The sequence below is a fragment of the Thamnophis sirtalis genome, unplaced genomic scaffold, assembly GCF_051295495.1.
Source record: "Thamnophis sirtalis isolate CommonGarterSnake01/CBP01778 unplaced genomic scaffold, rThaSir2_p1.2 scaffold_3, whole genome shotgun sequence".
In the NCBI taxonomy this organism is placed as follows: Eukaryota; Metazoa; Chordata; class Lepidosauria; order Squamata; family Natricidae; genus Thamnophis; species Thamnophis sirtalis.
In genome coordinates this window covers 156045994-156071094 of record NW_028261383.1, presented here as the reverse complement: position 1 = coordinate 156071094, position 25101 = coordinate 156045994, and the positions used below count along the sequence as shown (strand labels likewise).

The 25101-nt window shown below is 43.6% G+C and overlaps 1 protein-coding gene across 1 annotated transcript in view; it reads left to right on the top strand.

Annotated features, from left to right (window-relative positions):
* The window catches only part of AMHR2 (anti-Mullerian hormone receptor type 2), a 40961-nt gene that overhangs the window by 11150 nt on the left and 4710 nt on the right, over positions 1–25101 (top strand). Inside the window, exons 3-8 of the mRNA XM_087707882.1 lie at positions 1603–1686; positions 3188–3327; positions 5114–5341; positions 8039–8153; positions 13659–13819; positions 15012–15159. Of these exons, the coding sequence (XP_087564008.1) occupies positions 1603–1686; positions 3188–3327; positions 5114–5341; positions 8039–8153; positions 13659–13819; positions 15012–15159 (876 nt within the window). The remainder of the gene's footprint in view (positions 1–1602; positions 1687–3187; positions 3328–5113; positions 5342–8038; positions 8154–13658; positions 13820–15011; positions 15160–25101) is intronic.

Here is a 25101-nt window from a genome sequence, read left to right as displayed (position 1 = left end):
GAAAGAAAGGGAAGTAACATCTCCTAACCTCTTGGGGAATATTTTTGCTCTTTTCTTCTTATACCCTCTCCCCAAATCTCCATCATCCCTGCGCTTTTGAAGTTGCTTGTCTTCTGCCGATATCAATCTCCAACCATCTTTGACATTCCCCCACCCAGATATTTAAATTAGCCACAGATTCCAAAAATATTAAATAGAACAACAATTAAAATGGAGTTCCACCTTGGATTTTCTCCTTATTCCAGCTTTCTCATCTATCTTAAATATCTACAGACCTCTCCCATCCTGGACATAAATTGTTTCAACTTCTGCCCTCAAAATGAAACTTTAGGGCACTGCACACCAGAACAACAAGACACAAGGACAGTTTTTTTTCCAAATGCCATCACTCCGCTTAACAACTAATTCCCACAACACTGTCAATAATTTACCCAGAATGTATTACTGTTATTCTTCTCTTCCTTCCTAGTATCTCTTTGTCCCCACTTATGACCATAACCATGTTGCTTGAATCTTTCAATTTATATTGTTTTTATTTGTTTCCTAGTACGATTTCATAGCTTATTAGTAACCTTGACTATCAGTAAGTGTTTGTATCTTTTTATTCCTGATAAATGTATTTTTATTCTACTTATGTCCAATCACACTTGGCCAATAAAGAATTCTATTCTATTATTTAGGGCTTTACATCAAATCCTACAAGAAAAGAAATATTAATCTCTCACTTTAGCATTGTGCAACCTGAGCAGTGGTGGGTTCCTACCAGTTTGGACTGGTTCGGGCAAACTGGTAGTGGTTTGGTGGCCTGGGTCACTGGAACCGGCAGCAATCCAGGCCTGCCACGCTCCCAAATGGGTTCTCCAGGAAGCGCCGCCATCTTTTTGTTTGCTTGTTGTGCATGCGCAGAGCAATTTTTATTGCACAGCGCATCAAGCGCACACGCACTGCACGGCCATGAGTGAACCGGCAGTAGCGAGTGCTGGAACTCACCCCTGAACCTAAGAGTTGTCTGTCATTTGTGTTCACTTTCTTGGTGGCTGAGCACATTTCAAGAAAAAAAGAGAGAATTGGATTCTGTAATCAAAAGTCCTTATAATGTCCATTTCCGCTTTTCGTAAAATATACTCCCCACTCTGCTGCTTTACCGTCTTTCCAATGCTTATACACAAACACACACTCCCATACGCACAGCCTTCTGTAGTGTTGTAATGCCATATTGTGGCCTTCAAAACCTATGGGGAGGAGATAGGAATGCTGGCTGCAGAGATAGATGAGAAGGAATGGGCTGCTTCTTAGAGGGAGGGAAATGTCCTTTCCCCTGCTTTAATTTTAATTAAAACTTCAGAGGAAAGGGCTGGGAGAGGATGGCAAGAGACCGATACCGAGGATGGGCAGAGAGGTTGGAGGTGGACATGCAGAGGCCCATAGGCACTTGGAGATGTGGAGGAGGGCCCGAGACTTTGAGCCAAGATGCTTAGCAATATACACAGCTATTACGTGGCAAATAGGTTGAAAGAGATTGCTCTGCCTTCTCTGAAGTGCTCTCCTCCCTTTTCTCCCATTATAATATGACATCTGTGCTCTCTTGTTTTATCTCTGCAGCTGAGTCCTTAACTAGTCCCGCCAGCATTGCCTGGATCACAGTAGCCTGTCTACTTATCCTCCTATGTTTCTTGGCATTTCCAGGTATGGCAATTTCAAGGAAAGTATTTTTTTTTTAATTGACTGCACAAAAGCCCTGAATTTGAGATAGGGAAAGTGAAGAAAAGCTCCCCTGCTATCTGGGACACCCCTGAAAAATACAATAGCAACATGTTTGGAGGATGTATTTCCATTATATAGAATAGAATAGGATAGAATAGGATAGAATAGGATAGGATAGGAAAGGATAGAATAGGATAGGATAGGATAGGATAGGATAGGATAGGATAGAATAGAATAGAATAGAATAGAATAGAATAGAATAGAATAGAATAGAATAGAATAGAATTCTTTATTGGCCAAGTGTGATTGGACACACAAGGTATTTGTCTTTGGTGCATTATGCTCTCAGTGTACATAAGGAGAATAAAATACATTTATCAGGAATAAAAAGATACAAACACTTACTGATAGTCAAGGTTACTAATAAGTTATCAAATCGTACTAGGAAACAAATAAAAACAATATAAATTGAAAGATACAAGCAACATGGTTATAGTCATAAGTGAGGAGAGGTAGATACTAGGAAGGAAGAGAAGAATAATAGTAATGCAGTCTTAGTGAATTATTGACAGTGTTGTGGGAATTAAATACTGAGCAGTGAAATTTGGGGCCACACTAGAAAAACCAAAGAACTGACTGCCTCTCCCCTCCTCCTAGCCACAGGTCATCACTTTTACAGGTAGTCCTCGCCTTATGACCACAGTTGAGCCCGAAATTTATGGTGCTAATTGAGAGAGTTCTCAAATGACTTTTGCCTCGTTTTACGACATTTCTTGTCACCATGGTTAAGTGAATCACTGCAGCTGTTAAGTTAGTAATCCAGTTGTTAAGTGAATCTGGCTTCCCCATTGACTTTGCTTGTCAGAAGGTCGGAAAAGGGAATCACATCATCCCGGATTGCAACCATTATGAATTCAGAAGCATCTGAATTTTGATCAGGTGATCATGGGAATGCTGCAAAGGTCGTAACTGTGAAAAAGGGTCAAAAGTCACTTTGTTCAGTGCTTTTCTAACTTCGAGCAGTCACTAGATCAGTGTTTCTCAACCTTGGTGACTTTAAGTCCTGTGGACTTCAACTCCCAGAATCCCCCAGCCAGCACAGCTGGCTGGGGGATTCTGGGAGTTGAAGTCCACAGGACTTAAAGTCACCAAGGTTGAGAAACACTGCACTAGATGAAATGTTATTAGTCGAGGACTACCTGTATAGTGTAAAATTGCATTTAGTCATGCAAAAAACTGAATGACTGGCAAACTGCTGAGTCGTTGAATGGGTTTTTCTAGTTGAAATATAAGGGAGCTTCTTATATGCTCATAGTCAGAAGGTACAGCTTCTCTGCCCTGTACTTTTTACTTTTCCCTTGAACAGCAAAATACTTATTTTTTTCTCAAATAGATGACTATTTGCCTAATTTAGGGAGGATATAACATTGGGAAAATATAGAGAATCTCATTGAGGGGGAAATGTCTTTATGTAACCTTTTAGTTCTGAAGCATCGGAAAGTTCATGCAGTGCTACTAGGACCAAAAGAAACTGGAGAACTCAACATGGTAACGACAGGCTCAGAACTAAAGGATGAGAAAAGACTGCCCAGGCTAGAGGTTCCAGATCTCCAATTCATTCAGGTATGATTCAATCTGGGGAGGATCCAAGCAGTGGTAGGATTCAATTTGTTTTACTACCCGTTCTGGGGTCGTGGCTTGGTGGGTGTGGCATGACCTGGTGGGCGGGGCTTGGCTTGGCTTGGCAGGCGTGGCAGGGGAAGGATACTGTGAAATCTCCATTCCCTCCCCACTCCAGGGAAAGGATACTGCAAAATCCCCATTCCCTCCCAATCAGCTGGGACTCGGGAGGCAGAGAATAGATGGGGGTGGGGCCAGTGAGGGGTGGTATTTACCGGTTCTCTGCACTACTCGAAATTTCCACTACCAGTTCACCAGAACTGATCAGAACCTGCTGAATACCACCTCTGGAGTCAAGCCACTAGGAGTCACCACCACTGCCAAAGCCATTGCAAAAAAAACAACAACAGATGCCCCCTATATGGCAAGCATTGGAATTTCTGTATCACTCTGCTGCCATCTAGAGGTGACTTGGAACTCTGCAGGCCAGATGTGGGAGTCTTACCATAATTTGCTTCCCCCCCCCGCCCCGCCCAATCTTAATGGCAATGCCAAGATAGCAGTTGTTGGGGTTTTCAGAGCTTAACTTCACATACCTGCAATTCCAAAGAAGGAGGTTCTTCACTTTGGCAGCCTGATGATCCTAAAGAAGTAATCAGGGACCAAAATATAAAGCTGTAAAAACATGTGCTACTGACCAGAGTGAGGTACTTGCCAGTACAGGTAGCCCTTGATTTATGACCACAGCTGAGCCTAACATATATGTTGCTAAGTGAGAGTTATTAAGTGAGTTTTGCCCTATTTTACAACCTTGTTTATATTTATTAAGAGAATCACTGCAGCTGTTAAATTAGTAACAAGGTTTTAAATGAATCTGGCTCAGGGGTGGGTTTCAAAAATTTCAGCAATGGGCTCTCTGCCCGGTTGCTGGGTGGGCGTGGTCATGGTGGCTATGGCCTAGTTGGCCTCCTACACCACAGCCGGGGGGGGGGAAGGAAGTTTAGCTTTCCCCAGGCTCCGGAGGCTTTCCTTGAGCCTCTGGGAGGGCAAAAACTGCCTCCCCCAGGGTCCAGAGGCCCTTCTGAGGCTGGAAACAGGTTCCGGAATTTCAGGGAGGCCCAGTTTTCCCCCTCCCTGAGCCTCCGTGCAGGCTCTGCACTTATCTCGCGTCCAAAATGCGCTGCATGGACACTCCTGGGAGGGGCAGGGTGGGATGGGAGGGGCCAGCCAAGGGTGGGATTTGGAGGTTCTCTGAACCGGCCATAACGTTAGCTAGGGGTTCTCCCGAACCCGGGCGAACCTATAGCAGCCCACCCTCACCCCTGGCTTCCTCATTGACTTTGCATGTCGTAAGATTGCAAAAGGGGATCATGTGACCCCGGAACACTGCAACCGTCATTAATATGAGTCAGTTGCCAAGCATCTGAATTTTGATCAACTCATTGCATTTGATAGTTGTACAACTCAGAAAAATGGAAATAAGTCACTTTTTTCCTGTGCTATTGTAACTTTGCGCAGTCACTAAATGAACTGTTGTAAGTCAGGGACTACCTGTATCAGCTGGAAGCTAGCTTTATAACAGGTGTGCCCAAGCTCGGCCACTTTAAAAGCTGTGAACGTCAACTCCCAGAATTCTCCAACCAGCCGAAGGAATGTCATCAAGGACAGAAAATAAGATCAGCGGGCAAAGAGTTTGTAATTTCTTGGCACAGTTGGAAAACAACAAGCTCCTACCTAAAGCACTGATAGGAATGTAACTAATCCTTTTCCCTAATCCTTTTTGGAATAGCTTCTCCACGAAGGGCAGCTTTCTAAACTGTGGCAAGGAACCTTCGGCCAGCAACCTGTGGCTATCAAGGCCTTTCCTCCTTTGTGCCATCAACAATTTGCATCTGAGTGGGCCATGTACAGCCTCCCATTGATGAACCACGAAAATGTGGTACGACTTGTGACTGCTGGATATGGAGGACCAAGTGAAGAACGTTGTGGCCTCCTGGTACTGACACTGTGCCCATTGGTAAGAGCCGGGGGGCAAGAAGGGGTGAAAGTGATTGGAATTAGGTGTTAAAAAATAAAAGTGATCTTGTATGTAGGGAGCTACTTTGGATAAGGCATCAGGTTAGGGAGACTGGGAGTTCTAGTCCCGCCTTAGCCCTGAAAGCCAGCTGGGTGATTTTGGACCAGTCACTCTTTCTCAATTCAACCCACTTCACAGGGTTGTTGTGGGGAAAATAGGAGGTGTGTTGGATATGTTCATTCCCTTGAATAATTTGTAAATAACAATAGCAGTAGAGTTATACACCGCTTCACAGTGCTTTACAGCCCTCTCTAAGCAGTTTACAGAGTCAGTCTATTGCCCTCAATAATTTGGGTCCTCATTTTACCGACCTTGGAAGGATGGAAGGCTGAGTCAACCTTGAGCTGGTCAGGATCGAACTGCGGAACTGCAGTTAGCAGTCAGCTGAAATAGCCTGCTGTACTGCACTCTAACCACTATGCCACGTCAGCTCTCGGTAAAAATACTAAAGGGGGGATATACTGGTAAATAAATAAAAATTATACACGACAACTTTCACCAGTGTATAGCGTAGGTATTAATATTATTATAATCCCATTGCCATGAGGAATAGATCTTTAATTAATTTTTTGCCATGAATGGCAAAAAAGATTTGGAATTTCTAGGAGTAAATTCAACTTTTCTGGATTCTCAGATTGCAGGCTGGTTTGTTTGTTTGTTTTGATAAGGAATACATTCCACAACTTAAGGTTTTGCTGAAGTATTAGGAAATAGGATATGGATTCAGCTTTATTTCCAAATTAAAATGTCATATCGTAGAATGGGGTGATGGGGATGAAAAGGAATTGTTAATGGCTAAACTAACTTCAGCAAGCAGCAATATAATACAGGTAGTCCTTGACGTATGACCACAATTGAGTCCAGAATTTATGCTAAGTGATAAATTTGGTGAGTTTTACCCCATTTTACGACTTTTGACATCACTGCAGTTGTCAAATTAGTAACTGGTATTTTAAAGTGAATCCAGCTTCCCTATTGACTTTGCTTGTCAGAAGGTTGCAAAAAATTATCCCATGACCCCAGAACTCTGCAACCATCGTAACTATGAACCAGTTGTCAAGCATCCAAATCAGGGGTGGGTTTCTCGCCCCGTTCTAACCGGTTCGGTTGGAACGGGGCCGGCGGCGTCCTCATGCACGCACGCGGCGCACGCATGCATACTAGCCTCTGTGCGATGCTCCAGCTGCTCCTGGAGGATCGCGCAGGCGCTGTATGCGTCCTGCGCATGCGTGGAAGCGCAGAATTCGTCAAAACCGGGTAAGGAGCGCGGGCGGGCGGGTGAGCCCTTCGCCGTTCCCGGAAGTTACTTACTTCCGGGTTCGCCGACCAACCGGTTCGTAGGGACCGCCGCAAACCGGTTGAAACCCACCCCTGATCCAAATGTAAATCACGTGACCATGGGGAATGATGCCACGGTCATAAGTGTAAACAATGGTCAGGAGTCACTTTTTCAGTGCTGCTATTACTTTGAATGGTCACTAAATAACCTGTTGTAAGTCGAGGACTACTGGTATCATAACACACAACACAAATAAGATAGGAGGATTTGAGCCATCCTTTCATTGGGTCGTGGTTTGCAGTTCCTCTCCCTACAGTCCACTAACTTCTCCTCCATTCCCATTCCTTCTTCAAAGCCTTAATTTGAATATAAATAAATAATCCTATTTAAAAACCAATACTTAACTTTGAATGAAGAGCCACATAAACCGATGTGTGCAATATTGATATTCTCAACTGCATAGAATTTTTACCTTTCTCTTTTTATCCTCAATTATTTTAAGCTTTCTAGATAAGAGTACAGGGAGTCCTCAACATACGACCACAGTTGCGGCCAACATTTCCGTTGCTAAGCATTTGTTTTACGATCTTTCTTGACACAGCTGTTAAGTGAATAACTGCAGTTATTCAGTTAGTAACATGGTTGTTAAGTGAATCTGGCTCCTCTATTGCCTTTGCTTGTCAGAAAGTCACAAAAGGTGATCCCATGACCCCGGGACACTGCAACCGCCATAAACACGAGCCAGCTGCCAAGTGTCAAAAACTCTGATCACATGACCACGAGAAATTTGCAATGGTCGTAAGTGTGAAAAAGGGTCATAAGACACTTTTTTCAATGTTATTTTTTTTAATAGTCACTAAATGCTGTCATAAGTTTTAATAGTAGATGGTATTCAGCAGGTTCTGACCAGTTCTGGAGAACTGGTAGTGGAAATTCTGAGTAGTTCAGAGAACCAGTAAATACCACCTCTGACTGGTCCTGCTCCCATCTATTCTCTGCCTCCCGAGTCCCAGCTGATCGGGAGGAAATGGGGATTTTGCAGAATCCTTCCCCTGCCACGCCCACAAAGCCACGCCCACAGAACTGGTAGTAATTTTTTTAAATCCCACTACTGATTTTAATCATAGCACATAAATATTGCTGTACTGAAGTCTGCAGTGAAATAATACAACCTATCAAGATTTATAACAATTAAAAAAAAGGAAGGAAAAAAGCATCGGAGGAACCTATTATCCAAAATTATTCTGTCAGTTTGCTTCATCCAGACCCATCCTTCACCGTAATGATGAGAAGTTGAATGCTGATGTCAACCATTTTGTGTTTGGGCCTAAACTGAATCCGTTGCACTTTCTTCAAAGGGATCCCTACGGAACTTCCTCAGCCATCACATTTGTTCCTGGGAGATCAGCATCCGGCTCGGATCATCCCTGGCCAGTGGCCTTGCTTTCTTACATGAGGAGAAACGGGAGGAAGGTAGGCAGCCAGAATATTCAGCAGGAAGCCAGAGGATGATCTTTGTCCTAGAGACTTCCTGATGGATCACTTGTGACTCCTGAGGCACCATCAGCCGATGGAGCCGGCTGGGTATCATCCACAGGTCATCTTCGACTTACAACAATTCATTTAGTGACTCTTTGAAGTTACAAAGGTATTGAGGAAAGCAACCTATGGCTGTTTTTCACACTTATGATTGTTGCAGCATCCCCATGGTCATGTGATCAAAATTCAGACACTTGGCAACTGACTCATATTTATGATGGCTGCAGCGTCCCAGGGTTACGTGATCAAATATTACGACCTTCTGACAAGCAAAGCCAATAGGGAAAGCAGATTCATTTAACAACCATGTTACTAACTTAACAAATGCAATAATTCACTTAACAACCGTGGCAAGAAATGTTGTAAAACGGGGCAAAACTCACTTAACTAGCTCGCTTAGCAACATACATTTTGGGCTCATTTACAGTCATACATCGAGCACTATCTGTATTTATAAAACCCTCAATCCAATATGTAAATATTATATTGGATAGAGGGTTTTATAATGAAAGTGGGAATAGCAACCGCAGGGACGAATCTTTTTTATATTATACTAGCTGATAACCAGGTGTTGCCCAGGTATTTATTTATAGGGGGGAAATGTCCGGACCAAATGTAATTTCTAATGTTGGATTTTCCCCCTTACCAGAGGGAGCCCCCTTGTGGAGTACTGTGAAGCCGTTACCATGGCAACTGCACTGCACTGTATAGTAGAAGCCATTTTATGGCAGTACAGTAGAAGCCATTTAAAGGCACAACAGCCTGTATCTTAACAGAACACATATACTGAGAGGTGTTAGGGGTGTCTTACCCCCACAGTATATTTTTCCAGAGAGTAAGCCATCTGTGTACCAAATTTGGTTGAAATTGGTCGAGGTGTTCCAGAGTTATGCTGGAAAACACACACACACACACAAACACACACACAAACACATATATGTAGTTCTTTGGTTATTCGGGTTTTTCCCCGCATAAAATTGGAAGTGTCTTGGCGACGTTTTGACCATGAAGACCTGGCACGGCCACAAACACAAAGCCAAACCACAGCAATGCAGCTCACCAGCTCAAATCCCCCAGCAACTCAGACTAAGCCAAGCACAAAACCCCCAACCAATCAGAACACACCCCCACCCAATTAGAACACAGCCAAGCTCCCACCCAATCAGCTCACACCCCCACTGGCAGTTAAAAGGAAGAAACAGCTGCGATCTGACATTGCTCCTGGAAGCATGAAACCAAATAAACCAGCCTGAAGATGACGAATGAGACTTCGTCGAAACGTCGCCAAGACACTTCCAATTTTATGCGGGGAAAAACCCGAATAACCAAAGACTTACATACAAACACCCGCAAAAACCTCAGAAAACATGTATGTATGTATGTATGCATGCATGCATGCATGTATGTATGTATGTATGTATATATGTATGTATATATATAAAATCTCTACCACTCGGGGAGGGGGGTGTCATAGGAGAAGGATCAAATAAGAAAACAGTAATTATCAGAAAGTAAACTGGAATTTAGCATTGATATCCAGGAGATCTGTCTTGATCACAGAGTATCCAATTCTCACCAACTAAATTACTGAATAACATTACTCAGACAGTAATACCTAGAAAACCTCCTCCTTTTAAAATTTGGCTGGTGAGATACAAGAGGAATGATAGATAGGAAAACAGCACCAGATTGAGCATATGCTCAGAGGCATTTTTATTCCTTAACTAGCTGATATATCTATTTATCCTAATCCATACATGACCTCAAAAACAATCCCGCACCAGACATAATTTCTAATGTTGGATTTTCTCCCTTACCAGAGGGAGCCTCCTTGTGGAGTACTGTGAAGCCATTGCCATGGCAACTCCACTGCGCTGTACAGTAGAAGCCATTTTATGGCAGTATAATATAAGCCATTTAAAGGCACAACAGGCTGTACCCTAACAGAACACACATCCCGAAGGGTGTCTTACCCCCCCATTTGTTTCCAGAGAGTAAGTCATCTGTGTACCAAGTTTGAGTGAAATTGGTCAAGGTGTTCCAGAGTTATGCTAGAACACACACACACACACACACTTTTATATATGGTATATTCTTACAACTGTGTTCCCCCACTATCACACTCAAAACATTATTTAGCACCTGGCTTCATGTTCTACTAAAAAAAAAGTTTGCATTTATTGTATTTATGGAAAACATGTATATACAGATTTAATTATTTTTTAAAAATCAGAGTGCTGTATATATATATTGATGTTTCAGTACATGTTACAGTTCTGATATCTCTGCAGACGCTATGCTGAGAATGTGGGTAAAATATATCTGCTTCTAAGGCTAGCAGAGACGTCAGCCTTCTAAATGTATTGTTACTTCTCCTGTAAGGAGAGGGAGATTAACTTGAATCAGGAAAAAAATTATGGAGATAGTTAATCCTTTTTAGGATCACTTTGGGAGAATGTGTGTTAAAATGTTCCTGCCTCAGTTAAACCGCAGGGAAGGAGGATGGTAATCTCTCTGGTATGTTTGTTTTCTCCATGCAAATTTTTGCACTCAAGATAATCGGATGCTGCCTTCATTTGATCATTTTGTTCCTTTATTTCTAAATCTCAAAAAATAAAACATTAATTGAATGTTTATCTTTAATCTTAAAAGGACTACCAATTTTAAGTTCTTCTCTCTGATCGCACTCCCTAAGTGTGTGTACATTAATTTCTTTACATAGACATGTAGGTAGATATATGAATTCAAAGCAAGAATATTCCAGTACCCCTTTATTCACAATAAAAACAAAAAAAACCCCAATCTCTTTTGAAACTTCAGCATTTGTTAATTACAGGCAGTCCTTGATTTACGATCACAATTGAGCCCCAAATTCATATTGCTAAGAGACAGTTGTTAAGTGAGTTTTGTCCTATTTTATGATCTTTCTTGCCATAGTTGTTAAGTGAATCACTGCAGTTGTTAAATTAGTAACATGGTTGTTGAGTGAATCTGGCTCCCCCATTGACTTTGCTCATCAGAAGGTCGCAAAAGGGGATCACATGAACCTGGGACACTGCAACTGTCATAAATGTGAATCAGTTGCCAAACATCTGAATTTTGATCATGTGACCATCCCCAATGGTTGCAAGGGTGAAAAACGGTCATAAGTCACTTTTTTCAGTGCTGTTGTAACTTCAAACGGCCACTAAATGAACTATTGTAATTTGAGGACTACCTGAACTGGCTTTGTCATAGCTCAGTGATGGCTAACCTTTTCCGGTAGGAGTGACCAAAGCGCATGTGCCTGAACCCCCAAAATGCAATGTGCCCACGGGCCCCGTGCATGCGCCACGCCCCCCTACAGGCACACATAGCCCCCTCCATGCATCCTCACCCTTGTGTAAGCTCTCGTGACCCCCCACATGCCCCATGCACATGCAGACCCGAAGACCAGCTGGCTGGGGGGGTGACACCCGTGTATGCGCAGCGGAGCTGAATTGGGGCGACAGCTCGTGTGCCATCAGAGAGGGTGCTGTGTGCCACCTGTGGCACATGTGTCATAGGTTTGCCATCATAGTCATAGGTGTTTCTCTGAATAATAACATGCACTCCTCTACTTTTAAATTAACCTGGGAAAAGTTTAAATGGGAAAATGTGTTTTCTTCTTGGATAAGGGGAGGAATCTAAGAATTATCCAAGAGATGTGATTCAGAAGTCGGGGTGGAAGCCACAGTCCAGTCTATTTATTTCTCAATTTTTTTAAAAAATTGAGCTGCTCTAGAGCCAGACATGAGTGAATTCCATGTTGGCATTGCATCCAGAGGTTTTTCCTGATTTTCCTTAGTGACCATCATTGCATTTTGAAGTGGCCAGTTTCATAAATAACACAAGCGGTCGGTATTCCACCAATATTTAAAATAAAATATCACCAGAGCTAATGTTAATGTCCCATGTGAACTTGCCTGGCACATCAGTTTCAGTGACTGAGATGTGGTGCCATGATTAGACAGCAAAATATCTCTTTTGTACTTTTTATTGAGCCTAGTCAAAATTTACTACTTTGGCATCATGCAGATGTTCTATCACTACCAGAGCAAACAATCAGAGTTAATGGGAACTGAGAGTCAGCGATATTTAAAGTGGCAAAGATCTGCCACGCTGGCTGTTATCTGACTGCCAGCAGCTCTCTGGGGCTCCAAGCAGAAAGAGAATATTCTGCCTGATGTCTTTTAACTGGAAATATCTGGGCTTCAATCTTATGAATGGAAAACATCTATTCTTCAGTTAACGGTGTTTCTCAACCTTGTCAACTTGAAGATGTCCGGACTTCAACTCCCAGAATTCCCCAGCCAGCATTCGCTGGCTGGGGAATTCTGGAAGTTGAAGTCCGGACATCTTCAAGTTGACAAGGTTGAGAAACACTGAGTTAACCTATCTAGGCTCCTTTTAGCTTGGTTCACCTGACATATTATACTATGTCATCATCTGGTTTATGAGATTTTTACTTACTACGTCTGTGATGGCGAATGAATGGCCCACGTGCCAGAGGTGGCACGCAGCACCCTCTCTGATGGCACGCGAGCCGTTGCCCCAGTTCAGCTCCGCCGCACAGGAGCACACACCTCCCACCATCCAGCTGGTCTTTGGGGCTCTATTGCGCATGTGTGGGGGTCAGGGTGCATGCAGGGGGGGGATTTGAGCATATGCATGGGGGGATGTGCAGGGTGTGCACACGCATGCATGGGGGTGGGCTGCATGCACAGGGGACACACACGCATTGTATTTCGGGGGCTCGGGTGCGTGCGCATGTGCTTTGAGCACTCGCTCCAGAAAAGGTTAGCCATCACTGTACTGGCATCGGACCTGGGTACCTGAGAGACCGCCTCCTGCCGATCACCTCCCATAGACCGATTCGATCACACAGGTTAGGTCTCCTCTGGATTCCATCTGCCAGCCAACGCTGGCTGGCGACTCCCCGGGGGAGAGCCTTCTCTGTTGCAGCGCCAGCCCTCTGGAACGATCTCCCCGTGGAGATCCGAACCCTTACTACCCTCCCGGCCTTCCGCAAAGCTGTTAAGTCCTGGCTGCTCCAGCAGGCCAGGGGGCTCTCGAAATATCCAGCCCCCCGGAGATTGTGACTGTTGTATATTTTAATGTTGTTTGTGTATTATTCCCCTCCCTTGTTTTATTGTAAGCCGCCCGGAGTCCTTCGGGAGCGGGCGGCATACAAATCAATAAAACTATAAACTATAAACAAATATAAACTGAGACTAGGCTTTAATCAAATTTTCCTTACCACGCAATTCCTTCTCATGATTCAATAAGCCACGTTTAAACAAACAATGATGTGATGTGTGAATTCGTATTCCTTTGCCCACGCTAACTGGTTTAGTAAGTTCATACGTGGTTAAGATGACAACTTTGTTGAAACTTGTTATTTTTTCCCCATGATATCAGGCCTGCATAAACCCGGGGTGGCCCATCGTGACCTCAGTAGCCAGAATGTGCTGGTGCGGGAAGATAGGACTTGCGTCATAACGGATTTTGGCTTTGCTATGACCCTCCCTCTGCGACACGAGCAGTCACGAAAAGGTCCTGCAGAAGCCATTGTGCACAAGGTACCATACATGACATAGAAAGTCCCAAAGAGATGCATATTGTTGAAATGGGATCAATGGTTCTTCTAAAATTCATTTACTTACATTGAACTTCAAGCCCCAGACGTCTCATATCAAAACTCATAAAACTACAACAATCATCACAACCACGTTCAGACAATAGTAACAAGAGAGGTAATATTTATTCCAGTAGAGATGCAGGATCAGTATGTCAGGGGTGGGTTTCCAAAGTTTTTACTGCTGGTTCTGTGGGCATGCCTTATTTTGTGGGCGTGGCTTGGCTAATTTATGTTTCAGATTGGAGATGGGAAATGAAATATGCTGTAAAACTTTTTTTTAAAAGGCCAAAGAAAGCAGCAACCCGAGCTGCACTGAGCTGAACGCAGGAGCTGGAGGGTCCGAAGAGTGCATGGTTTTGTTCGCTGCCTGTTAGCTCCGGAGGGCGGCGGGGCAGCAGGTCACCCTGCTCATGAGTAAACTTGCTCATGAGAAAACTGCAGATTAGAGGCAGCCAGCAGATCCTGGCATGCTCGCTTGGCTGCTGCCGCCCTCTTGTGAAGCCTCGGGGCTCCCTGAGCAGCCCATGCTGCTTACCTGTGTGTAAGCACTAGGAAGCAGTTGTGTGGGTGCACATGGTGAAGACGAGGCAAGGCGAGCGTCAGAGTGATCCGGTTCAGGGCGTGGCCAGCCAGCCATCACTACCGTTCAACGACCCATGCCCAATTACCACTACCAGTTCTCCTGAACTGGTCTGAACTGGGAGCAACCCACCTTTGCAATATGTCCGATTCCAGTATCGTGTTTCAGATTCCAGCATTGTGTTTGAGATCTGACAGCATCCTGGTAGTTAGCACTTAGCTATAGCACTTTACACTTAGATACCACTTTATAGTGCTTTATAGCCCTCTCTAAGAAGATTACAGAGTCAGCATATTGCCCCCAATAATCTGGGTCCTCATTTTACTGACCTTGAAGGATGGAAGTCTAAGTCAACCTTGAGTCAGTCAGGATCGAACTGCTGATAGTTGGCAGAATTAGCCTGCAGTACTGCATTCTGACCCTGGCTCTTTCTCATATTGTACTGTTTTGAAATGGACTACTTACCGTATATAAAATTTGGGCATACCCAGTTCTTGCTCCAAGTAGGCATTATTCATAAACTGCTTGCTTCTTTCATTGGTATTTTCTCCAGGTAGGAGCTCAACGCTATGTAGCTCCTGAAATTTTGGATGAGAATTTGAATCTGCAGGATGTGGGCTCTGCACTGAGGCAAGCGGATGTCTATTCCCTGGCACTGGTACTGTGGGAGATCCTGATGAGATGCTCTGCACTTTTCCCAGGTAAACCATTATGGAATTCCACAATGGCCAAAGACTTTGGCTGACAATTACTGGAGATGATATCGAGTAGCTTTGCTTTTGCAATCATCAGTTCCCTTCCAAAGAATGCTGAGAACTGTAGGTTGATGAGAATTCTCGGCTCCCACAATTGGCTGGCTGTAAGGAAAAGATAACCTGGCACCTGCTGTTCATGCCAAAAGCAATTGTGGTTTATGTACAAGACAGTGGTGGGTTGCAGGCGGTATGTCCCGTTATGGGCGTACCGGTGCCTGCCCAGAGCACAGGGTACCATTCCGGTACGGTGCTCCGGAGGGCCACCCACCCGGCCATCGTCCTTACCTATCTTGAAACTCTTCAGCCCTTCCACGCATGCGCATGGCATGTACAGCACCTGTGTGACGCTTCACCGAGCAGCTGGAGCGTCGCAGAGGCTCGTGGAGGCATCGCTGAAAGGTAGAACGCATGTGCATGCTGTGCACATGTGTGCACGCTTTGTGTGTTCATGTGGAGGGCTCGGGCCCCTACTCCAACCGTACCAGTTGCAACGGGATCCAGAACCCACCACTGGTAGAAGAGATATCATAGCTAGCATTTTAGAGAAAGGTAAATGTGGGCTTCGTAACAGGAGGAAACCACTGTATAATGAAAGTTTCAGTGCAAGCTGGAAGAAAAAGTGTAAACTATCGTTGCCTATATCACTTTTATTCTTATTGTTGGTTATCTTGGATAGAAAAGTGATCTGTGTGTTTGTGTGTGTGTGTGTGTAAATGTTCTATTATAGTAAAAACACATGGAGAAAATTTATCTATGTGGCACAATCAATAAAAAGAAGTCCTACATAGATATATCCATGTAGAAAACTGGAATTAAATCCAATTTGAAATTTCCTCTGTATTCTCTGTAAAATAGATTCTTAATTTAGAAAAGTCCATGGATGAATGCAGGAGTGAAGAATGGAAAGGATGAACTCCGTTCTTCCTTATTCTTGGAAAGCTCAGAATGTCAAACTTTTCTGCATTAAACTATTAATAGAGCAACTTAAAGTAAGATTGTAAGTCTAGGGCTGAATTTGAATCATTCCCGCATCGTATTTGATTCCCTTATTGGTATCATTATTGTGATTGTTCTGTTATTTTACCATATATACTGAGAGCTTCTGCATTGGAGACAAATCCCCTGGGGGGGGGTTCTTATCACACTTTTTAGAATAAAGCACAATTTCTGGGTCCAAGCAATAAAGTAACCTTATACCATGTTTTACAAAGAGTGAGACTGGGGAGCATGATGTTTGAACCCAACCTTATAGTCTTAAGAAAGGGAAAGGGAAGTAGCAGAAGAACAGGGCCTTGTGCTGTTTACCCTTTAGCTGTTTCTGCTGTTCAACTGAGCAATACAACTGGCAAAGGATGATTTAAATCTCCTGCAAACCTTACTCAGTTAATCAGCAGACAAACAGCACTCCCTATAATCTTTTAACTTCGGTGTTTTTCAACTTAAGGCTGGGGAATTCTGGGAGTTGTCATCCACATATCTTAAAGTTACATGGTTTGAAAAACATTGTTTTAGCTGCTCAATTAAATCACTAGAAAAGAGCAGAGAAATAAGGCAGCATGTTCAGAGTGGATAATTCTTGGGCAGATGGGTGTGAGAGATTATGGGGAGGTTGGAAAAGAAAACTATTGGAAAGTAGATCTAAACAATCAAAGAGAAAGGCAATTTAGTTGGCAGCTTATCTTGTAAATAACAACTTAGTCCAGGTGGTAAGAAATAGGGGGAGGAAGCATTGCAAAGCCTTCAAAGAGACTCAGCCTGAATTTATGCCCTACAACTGAGGCTGTGAAATTCCTCTCATAGTTTTCCAGATTCTGTACTTACCCAAGGCTAACATTAAATATACCTTACAAGTAGTCGACTTATGACCTTCATTGAGCCCCAAAATTTTGCTGTTAAGTGAGACCGCTGTTAAATGAATTTTGCCTCATTTTACGACCTTTCTTGCCACAGTTGTTAGGTGAATCACTGCAGTGGTTAAGTTAGTGACACAGTTGTTAAGTGAATGTGGCTTCCCCATTGACTTTGCTTGTCAGAAAGTCACAAAAGGGGAACATATGACCTTGGGACACTGCAAAACGGTCATAAATATGAGTCAGTTGCCAAGCATTTGAATTTTGATCACGTGACCATGTGGATGCTGCAACAGTTGTAAGTATGAAAAAAGTTCACAAGTCCCTTTTTGTCAATGATGTTATAACTTCAAACGGTCACTAAATGAACTGCTGTAAGTTGAGGACTACCTGTACTAACCTCTTGCTAGTTCACTCGTGTGGGTGGGTTTGACAATGGGGATACCCTGCAGATTAGATAGTCCTCATCTGTTTTAAAACTCAAGACTTACTCACAGGTTTCCAACTTTCTTCCTGACTCATAGTCAATGTTAGGATTAGGCTTACCTAACAGTCATCGTTTTACTCTATTCGGTTAATAATGGTTTCTCTCTGTTTTCATAAGCCTGGGCTTGTGTAATGCATAGGACCATGATGGCGAACCTATGGCATGTGGAGCCCTCTCTGCGGGTACGTGAGCCGTTGTCCAGCTCAGCTCCACCGTGCATGCGCACACGCCTCTCACCAGTTAGCTGATGTTTAGGTTTCTGCTGAGCATGTGGGAGACATGCACGCTTGGGGGGGGGGGCTCAGCAAGGGGGTGGGAGAAGCGTTGGGGCGTGTCCCCCACGCCCCACAAATATTTTTGATCCCATGGGGGTCGTGCGCATGTGCAGGGGGGTGGGGCGCATTGCATTGTGAGTGTGGGGACACACACACAATTTCGGCCCCCGAGAACAAAAAGTCAGCCATCACTGGCATAGGAGTTACAGTTACTTTCTGTCTTCATACGGCTTCTTTTTCAATCTTCCATTTTTCCAAGCATTAGGTTTTCTTCAAAGACATTTGCATCTTCATTAGGGGCCTCAACTAAATAAACTTTAGCTTCATCGTTTGTGCTAAGGAAGGCTTTTTCTGTACCCCATAAAGGGATCCTACATGGAGGACACAACACTTAATATGTTCTTCTGGGGTTTATTCCCTCCCACTGTTAATTAACTAGGATTATAGTCCTAATGATATCAAATTTTCTTAATATGAAGGGTATAGTTGATTCTTTTTTCCCAAAGGATAAGAATAGTTTTGATTCCAAGTAGTAATATTTTTTCCAGAAATGAGAATGTACTCACTTCTTCCAGGTTGTTTTGGGTGAGCCCTTACCATAACCAGACACTGAAATTACATCTGATAAGATTCAGTTTGAGAGTCAAATTGGTATTTTTGTTGTTAGTTGTGAAGTCGGGTCCGACCCATTGTGACCCCTTGGACAACGTTCCTCCAAGCCAGTGGTGGGTTCCGGATCCGGTACGGTTGGAACGGGCCCGGTGTCACCCACATGGACGTGCAGTGTGCGTGCATGTGTCCTATTTGACTGCAACGCTTACGCAAGCCTCCGCAATGCTCCAGCTGCTCGGCGGAGCATTGCGCAGGTACAATTTGCACCATGCATGTGCGCGGAAGCGCCAAAGGCTTAAAGGACAGGTAAGGAGCTCAGGCAGGCGGGCAGGCCCTCCGGAGCAGAGTACCGGAATGGTACCTGGTGTTCTGGGCAGGCTCCGGTACGCCTGTACCAGGGCGTACCACCTGCAACCCACCACTGCTCCAAGCCTTCCTGTCCTCTACCATCCTTTGGAGTCCATTTAAACTCATGCCTACTGCTTCAGTGACTCCATCCTTAAGGTGACCAGATTTTCAGACTGGTAAAGAGGGACACCTTTGCCCCCGGGGGGGGGGGGGGGGCTTGATTAAAAATTTTATACGGAGCAACAAAAATTTTCATACAATGCAAAAATAGTATTGTATTTTTTTTATTTCAACATAACTACAATTTACAAATATAAATTGTAACTGTTGCCAAACATCAAAATTTTGATCACGTGACCATGAGGATGCTGCAACGGTCGCTAAGTGTGAAAATGGTCGCTAAATGTGAAAAATGGTCATCAGTCACTTTTTTCAATGCCATTGTAACTTTGGTGACTATACCACCTTTCTTGCCACAGTTCTTAAGTGAATAACTGCAGCTGGTATTTTGTATTTTGGATAGAATCTTTTTTTAAATAGTCTAAGACAATTTAAAAAAAGAATCCACACAGAATAAATTGAAGTAAAACATTTCAAACTATTCCACACAGAATAAATTGAAGTAAAACTATTTTTAAAAATTCTATGCACAATATATTTCAAAGATGAAACAGTGGAGAACTGAGTTGGCAGTAGGGAATGAGATCTACGGAATGGTTAATATCAAGCAAGGAATTTTCCAGGGTGATTCACTTTCACCTCTTCTCTTCATCATCGCAATGATCCAACTATTAGTAATCTTAAAAAAAAAATGAAATTAGGCTACCAAACCAAGCCAAAGAAGCTGAAAAAAATTCTCATTTATTATATATGGATGATTTGAAATTCTATGGAGAGTCAGAAATAGAAATCCAATCACCGACAAACACAGTCCGAGTATTCAGCACCGATATTTCAATGCAGTTTGGCATGGAAAAATGTGCCATGGTATCCATAAAAAGGGGCAAAATCTCTACATGTGAGGGAATTGAAATGCCCAATGGCCAACTAATTAAATGCAATGAAAATGAAGCCTACAAATATTTAGGCATTCTGCAGTTGGATAACATCAAGCATGGAGAAGTAAAAACTATTGTCAGGGGAGAGTACACCAACAGAGTTAGGAAAATTTTGAAATTAAATTGAATGGTGGAAATACAATCAAGGCCATAAATACCTGGGCAATACCAGTTATAAGATACACAGCTGGTATAGTTAACTGGACACAAGCTGATTTGGACATTTTGGACCGAAAAACCAGGAAACTAATGACAATGCACTACAGTTTACATCCATGTGGTGATACTGATAGACTGTACCTGCCCCGAAAATCAGGTGGCAGAGGATTATTACAAGTGAAGCAAATAGTTGAAGAAGAAAAACATGCACTGGCTGATTATTTAAAAGAAAGTCAAGAACATCTATTAATCGAAGTAAAGAACAAAAATCTATTGAAGGTCCAACAGACGAAACAAGAATACAGAAAAGATGTGATAAAATCAAGAATGGAGAGTTGGCAGAACAAAGCATTGCATGGCCAATTTCTGGAAAAAATAAAAGATAAAGTGGACAGTGAACAAACTTGGTTATGGTTAACAGCAGGTACATTAAAGAAAGAAACAGAGTCACTAATCCTGGCTGCGCAAGAACAAGCTATCCGCACAAATGCCATTAAGGCCAAAATTGAAAAATCCTCTGATGATGCCAAATGCAGACTTGGCAAAGAAGCTGATGAAACTGTTGATCACATCCTCAGCTGCTGTAAGAAAATCACGCAGACTGATTATAAATTGTGGCACAATTCAGTAGCGCAAATGATCCATTGGAATTTGTGCAAAAATTATAATATTAAAACAGCAACAAACTGGTGGGAACATCAGCCTGAAAAAGTCACCGAAAATCAGATGGTCAAGATCTTGTGGGATTTTCGCATACAAACGGACAAAATACTGGTGCATAATACACCAGACATCACACTGGTTGAGAAAAACAAGGTTACAATCATAGACATTGAAATACCAGGTGATAGCAGGGTCAATGAGAAGGAATATGAAAAAAATCACGAAATACCAGGACTTAAAAATCAAAATTCAACGATTATGGCACAAACCAGCAGTGGTAATTCCAGTGGTTATTGGCACCCTGGGTGCTATTCCAAAAGCACTGGAATTACATTTAAAACAGTTAAAAATTGACAAAATCACCATCAGGCAAATGCAAAAAGTCGCACTACTTGGATCTGCACGCATATTACGAAAATACGCTACGACGTCCTAGGCCCCTGGGTGGGACCCGACTAGCAATGAATGCCAAATCCAGCGAAACAACTGGCTGCTGTGATACAATTCTGTTGTTGCGATAATAATAATAATAATAATGTAGAGCAGCGGTTCTCAACCTGTGGGTCGGAACCCCTTTGGTGGTCAAATGACCCTTTCACAGGGGTCACCTAAGACCATCGGAAAATACATATTTTCAATGGTCTTAGGAACTGAGACACCAATTTTATGGTTGGGGGTCACCACAACATGAGAAACTGTATTAAAGGGTCGTGGCATTGGGAAGATTGGGAACCACTGCAGTAGAGCTCCATTAGTTCACAGTCTTTGTTTCTTGACCGGGTCTTCCTGAAAAGAGGTGATGAGGCTACAGTGCTAGTACAGCCGATTGAGGCGGCAGCTGGCTATGGGGGAAGCAGCGGTTTCTCTTTCTTCCCTCCCTCCATGCTACTTGCCTGCTGCTGCTGCTGCTATCCCCAGGCACTAGGTACCATTCCGGTACGGTGCTTCGGAGGGCCCACCTGCCCACCCGCGCTCCTTACCTGTATTTGAGCTGTTCGGGGCTTCGGCACATGCACACGGAGCGTTTGGCACCTGTGCGATGCTCCGCTGAGCAGCTGAAGTATTGCTGCCAGTAAGTACGCATGCGTGCGCTGTGTGTGTGCGCGTGTGTGCCGGGCGCGTTCATGTGGTGGACGCCCAGCCCCATTGCACCATACCGGTTGCAACGGGATCTGGAACCCACCACTGATTGGTATGCAAGTTAAAAAAAAAGTAAGCCTATTTTTGAGGAGTCCAAACATGGGTGATGTTACCTAGTTTGGGTCGCATCACAAGAAAACCAAGTTCATAGAGCACCATTTCAACCCTGAGCTACAAATATTCTTGATAAGCCTATTTTTGTTTACTAACAGAAACTGTGCCCTGTTGTTCTGATCAATAAAAGAGAAACTGATCCATAGTCTGCTTCTTCACAAATGCAGCCCATCTATAACAGGCATGGCAGCCAAAGGGCTGCTATAACCTGGTATTCTTCCATTCCCACTTATCTTCCTTTGAAGGGGGAGGAGCAGTGGTGAAATTCAATTTTTTTTACTACCAGTTCTGTGGGCATGGCTTGATGGGTGTGGCAGGGGAAGGACACTGCAAAATCCCCATTCCCTCCCCACTCCTGGGAGGATACAGGGGTGGGTTTCTGCCGGCACTACTGCCGGTTCAGTGTGCGCACAATTTTGCCTATAAATAGGAACAATTAAAAAGGTGAAAAAAACCCCACCATGTTGCAGCAACTGGAGAACCAGTTGGGGGCGTGGCAAAAATACCGTCCCTACCGGTTCGGAGACCCAGTCACCATTTCCACTACCGGTTCCACCTCTGAAAGGATATTGCAAAATCTCCATTCCTACCCCACTCTGGGGCCAGTCCAGAGGTGGTATTTTCTGGTTCTCCCAACCATTCAAAATTTTCACTACTGTTTCTCTGCTGAATTTCACCCATGGGCAGGAGAGAACTTGATTTCCGACCTTTATTATGGTCTCAACTGGTTGCACTAATAACTGAGAAGAGCTTTCACATGGTGAAGTCATGAATGGTCACCCCTTGCCTATTTGAGGCACCTCATTATAACTTGGCCTGATTTTGGATAGTGGCAATAGTTATTCCTGTTTTGCTGCAAAAGGACAATTTATCCTACCTTGGCTAGGCAGCTCTGCCAAGAGATAAGGAAGGGAGGGCGAGCATAACAGTGGTGATAATGGTGTGGGGTATGCTGCCATCTGGTGGCAATTTAGGAGCACATCCTGCCCTTGATCAACAACAAATGCGGACATGTTCAGCTTGAACGGATAAAGCTGAACTGCAGACTTCCGGGGTGGAATTATATGATCTTGGTCTTATTGAACTCAGTCTCATTCTGCATCCTCTTCCTCCTTCTCTTCTCCAGACTTTGTGTGACCTTTTAAATCCCTTGAGACAAGAGCCTTCTGTTCTGTTGCTTCGAGACATCATTTCCAGCGGTACGGTGACTCATCTCTGTACAATGAGACAGAGTCATTGATGGAGCAACATGAGCAAAAGCACCCCAACCTCTCTCGGCATCAGCCAGACTCCTAGTCTCCTGGCAAGACCCGTGGCTAAAGAGAAAAGATTGTTGAAGGAGAAAAATATTGCATTTCCCAAGTTAATAAGTTAGAGCTTGTCTCCAGGGAATGGGCAGTGTCCCCCATGCAAAAGTCTTTTTCTTAAGAGTAGAGGCTGGATTGGAATACAGGTAGTCCTTGACTTACGACCACAATTGAGGCCAAGGTTTCTGTTGCTAAATGAAACATTTCTTAAGTGAGTTGTCTCATTTTATGACTTTCCTTGCCATAGTTGTTGAGGGAATCACTGCAATTCTTAAGTGAGTCACGTGGTTGTTAAGTGAATCAGGCTTCCCCATGGAGTTTGCTTGTCAGAAAGTCCCTAAAGGGGATTGTATGGCCCCAGGACACTGCAAAACCGTAATAAACATGGGTCTGAATTTTGAACACATGACCATGGGGAAGCGGCAATGGTTGTAAGTATGAAAAATGGTCATAAGCCGGGGTGAAATGCTACCCGTTTGAACTGGCTCGCCTGAATCGGTAATAAAAAATGCTACCAGTTCGCCTGAACTGGTAGTAAAAAAAATGCGACAATCAGCTGTGCCATGCGATTTATATTTGCTAGAAAGCAGGAAGTCCTGCTTCCTAGTGAATCTAAACTGCACAGCACAGCTGTTCCCCCCTTGCTGTTCTATTTACCTTTGCAGACTCAGAAAATGCTTCTTAATCCTCCCTTTTCAGTGCTGTGGGGTAGCACATCCCTGCGCAAACTGGTAGCAGACTTTAGAGCATTTTACCCCTGGTCACATGTCACTTTTTTCAGTGCCACTATAACTCTGAACAGTCACTAAATGAACAGTTGTAAGTTGAGAACTATTTGTAGACCGGATGAACATTTGTTACTGAGAGGCCACTAACGTTTAATAGCAGTATGTGTCTGAAAGTCTTTATCCCTCTACAGCAGTCAACTTTAAGATATGTGAACCAACTCCTAGAATTCCCCAGTCAGCATACCTGAAGTTTGTCCACAAGTCTTAAAGTTGACAAGGCTGAGAAAGGTTGCTTGCTCTGCAGGTAAGAGCAAGGAAGTGCACATTTTATGACACTAAAGAAAATCTTTGCCTTCAGTAATACATGCAAGGCTCAACCCCCCCCCCCCAAAAAAGGTGACAGGATGAAAATAGGCAGCAACACACTAAATATTTCCTTTGGTATAGTAACTCCTATGAATCACTTTGGATTGGATTGGATTTATTACATTTATATGCCGCCCTTTTCCCCGAAGGGGACTCAGGGCGGCTCACAATTCAGTTAAGGAAAGGGGTACAGACAGGGGATAAAAAGACGAACATAACAGTACACAATTTAAAACACATAACAACCATACCATTCGAGGAGGGGGGCAGAAGCTCTTTAGCCCCAGGCCTGTCGGAATAGCCAGGTTTTAAGGGCTTTGCGGAAGGCCTGGAGGGTGGTGAGGGTTCGAATCTCCATGGGGAGTTCGTTCCAGAGGGTCGGAGCAGCCACAGAGAAGGCTCTCCTCCGGGTAGTCGCCAGTCGGCATTGGCCGGCGGATGGAATTCGGAGGAGGCCTAATCTGTGGGATCTGATCGGTCTATTGGAGGTAATTGGCAGCAGGCGGTCTCTCAAGTACCCAGGTCCAATACCATGAAGGGCTTTATAAGTGACGACTTTCTCTTGATAATTTTCAGTACCAGCAACTGTAAATGGATAGCTAGTTTCTGTGTTTCTGCCTTTCCTTTTGTGAATAGTGGTATTAGTGGTCATTGCAGTGCAACCTGCTGACTCTCCTTTATTGGTAGTCCTCAACTTATAACCGTTTGTTTAGTGGCCGTTCAAAGTTACGAAGGCACTAAAAAGTGATTTATAACTATTTTTTCACACTTACGACCCTTG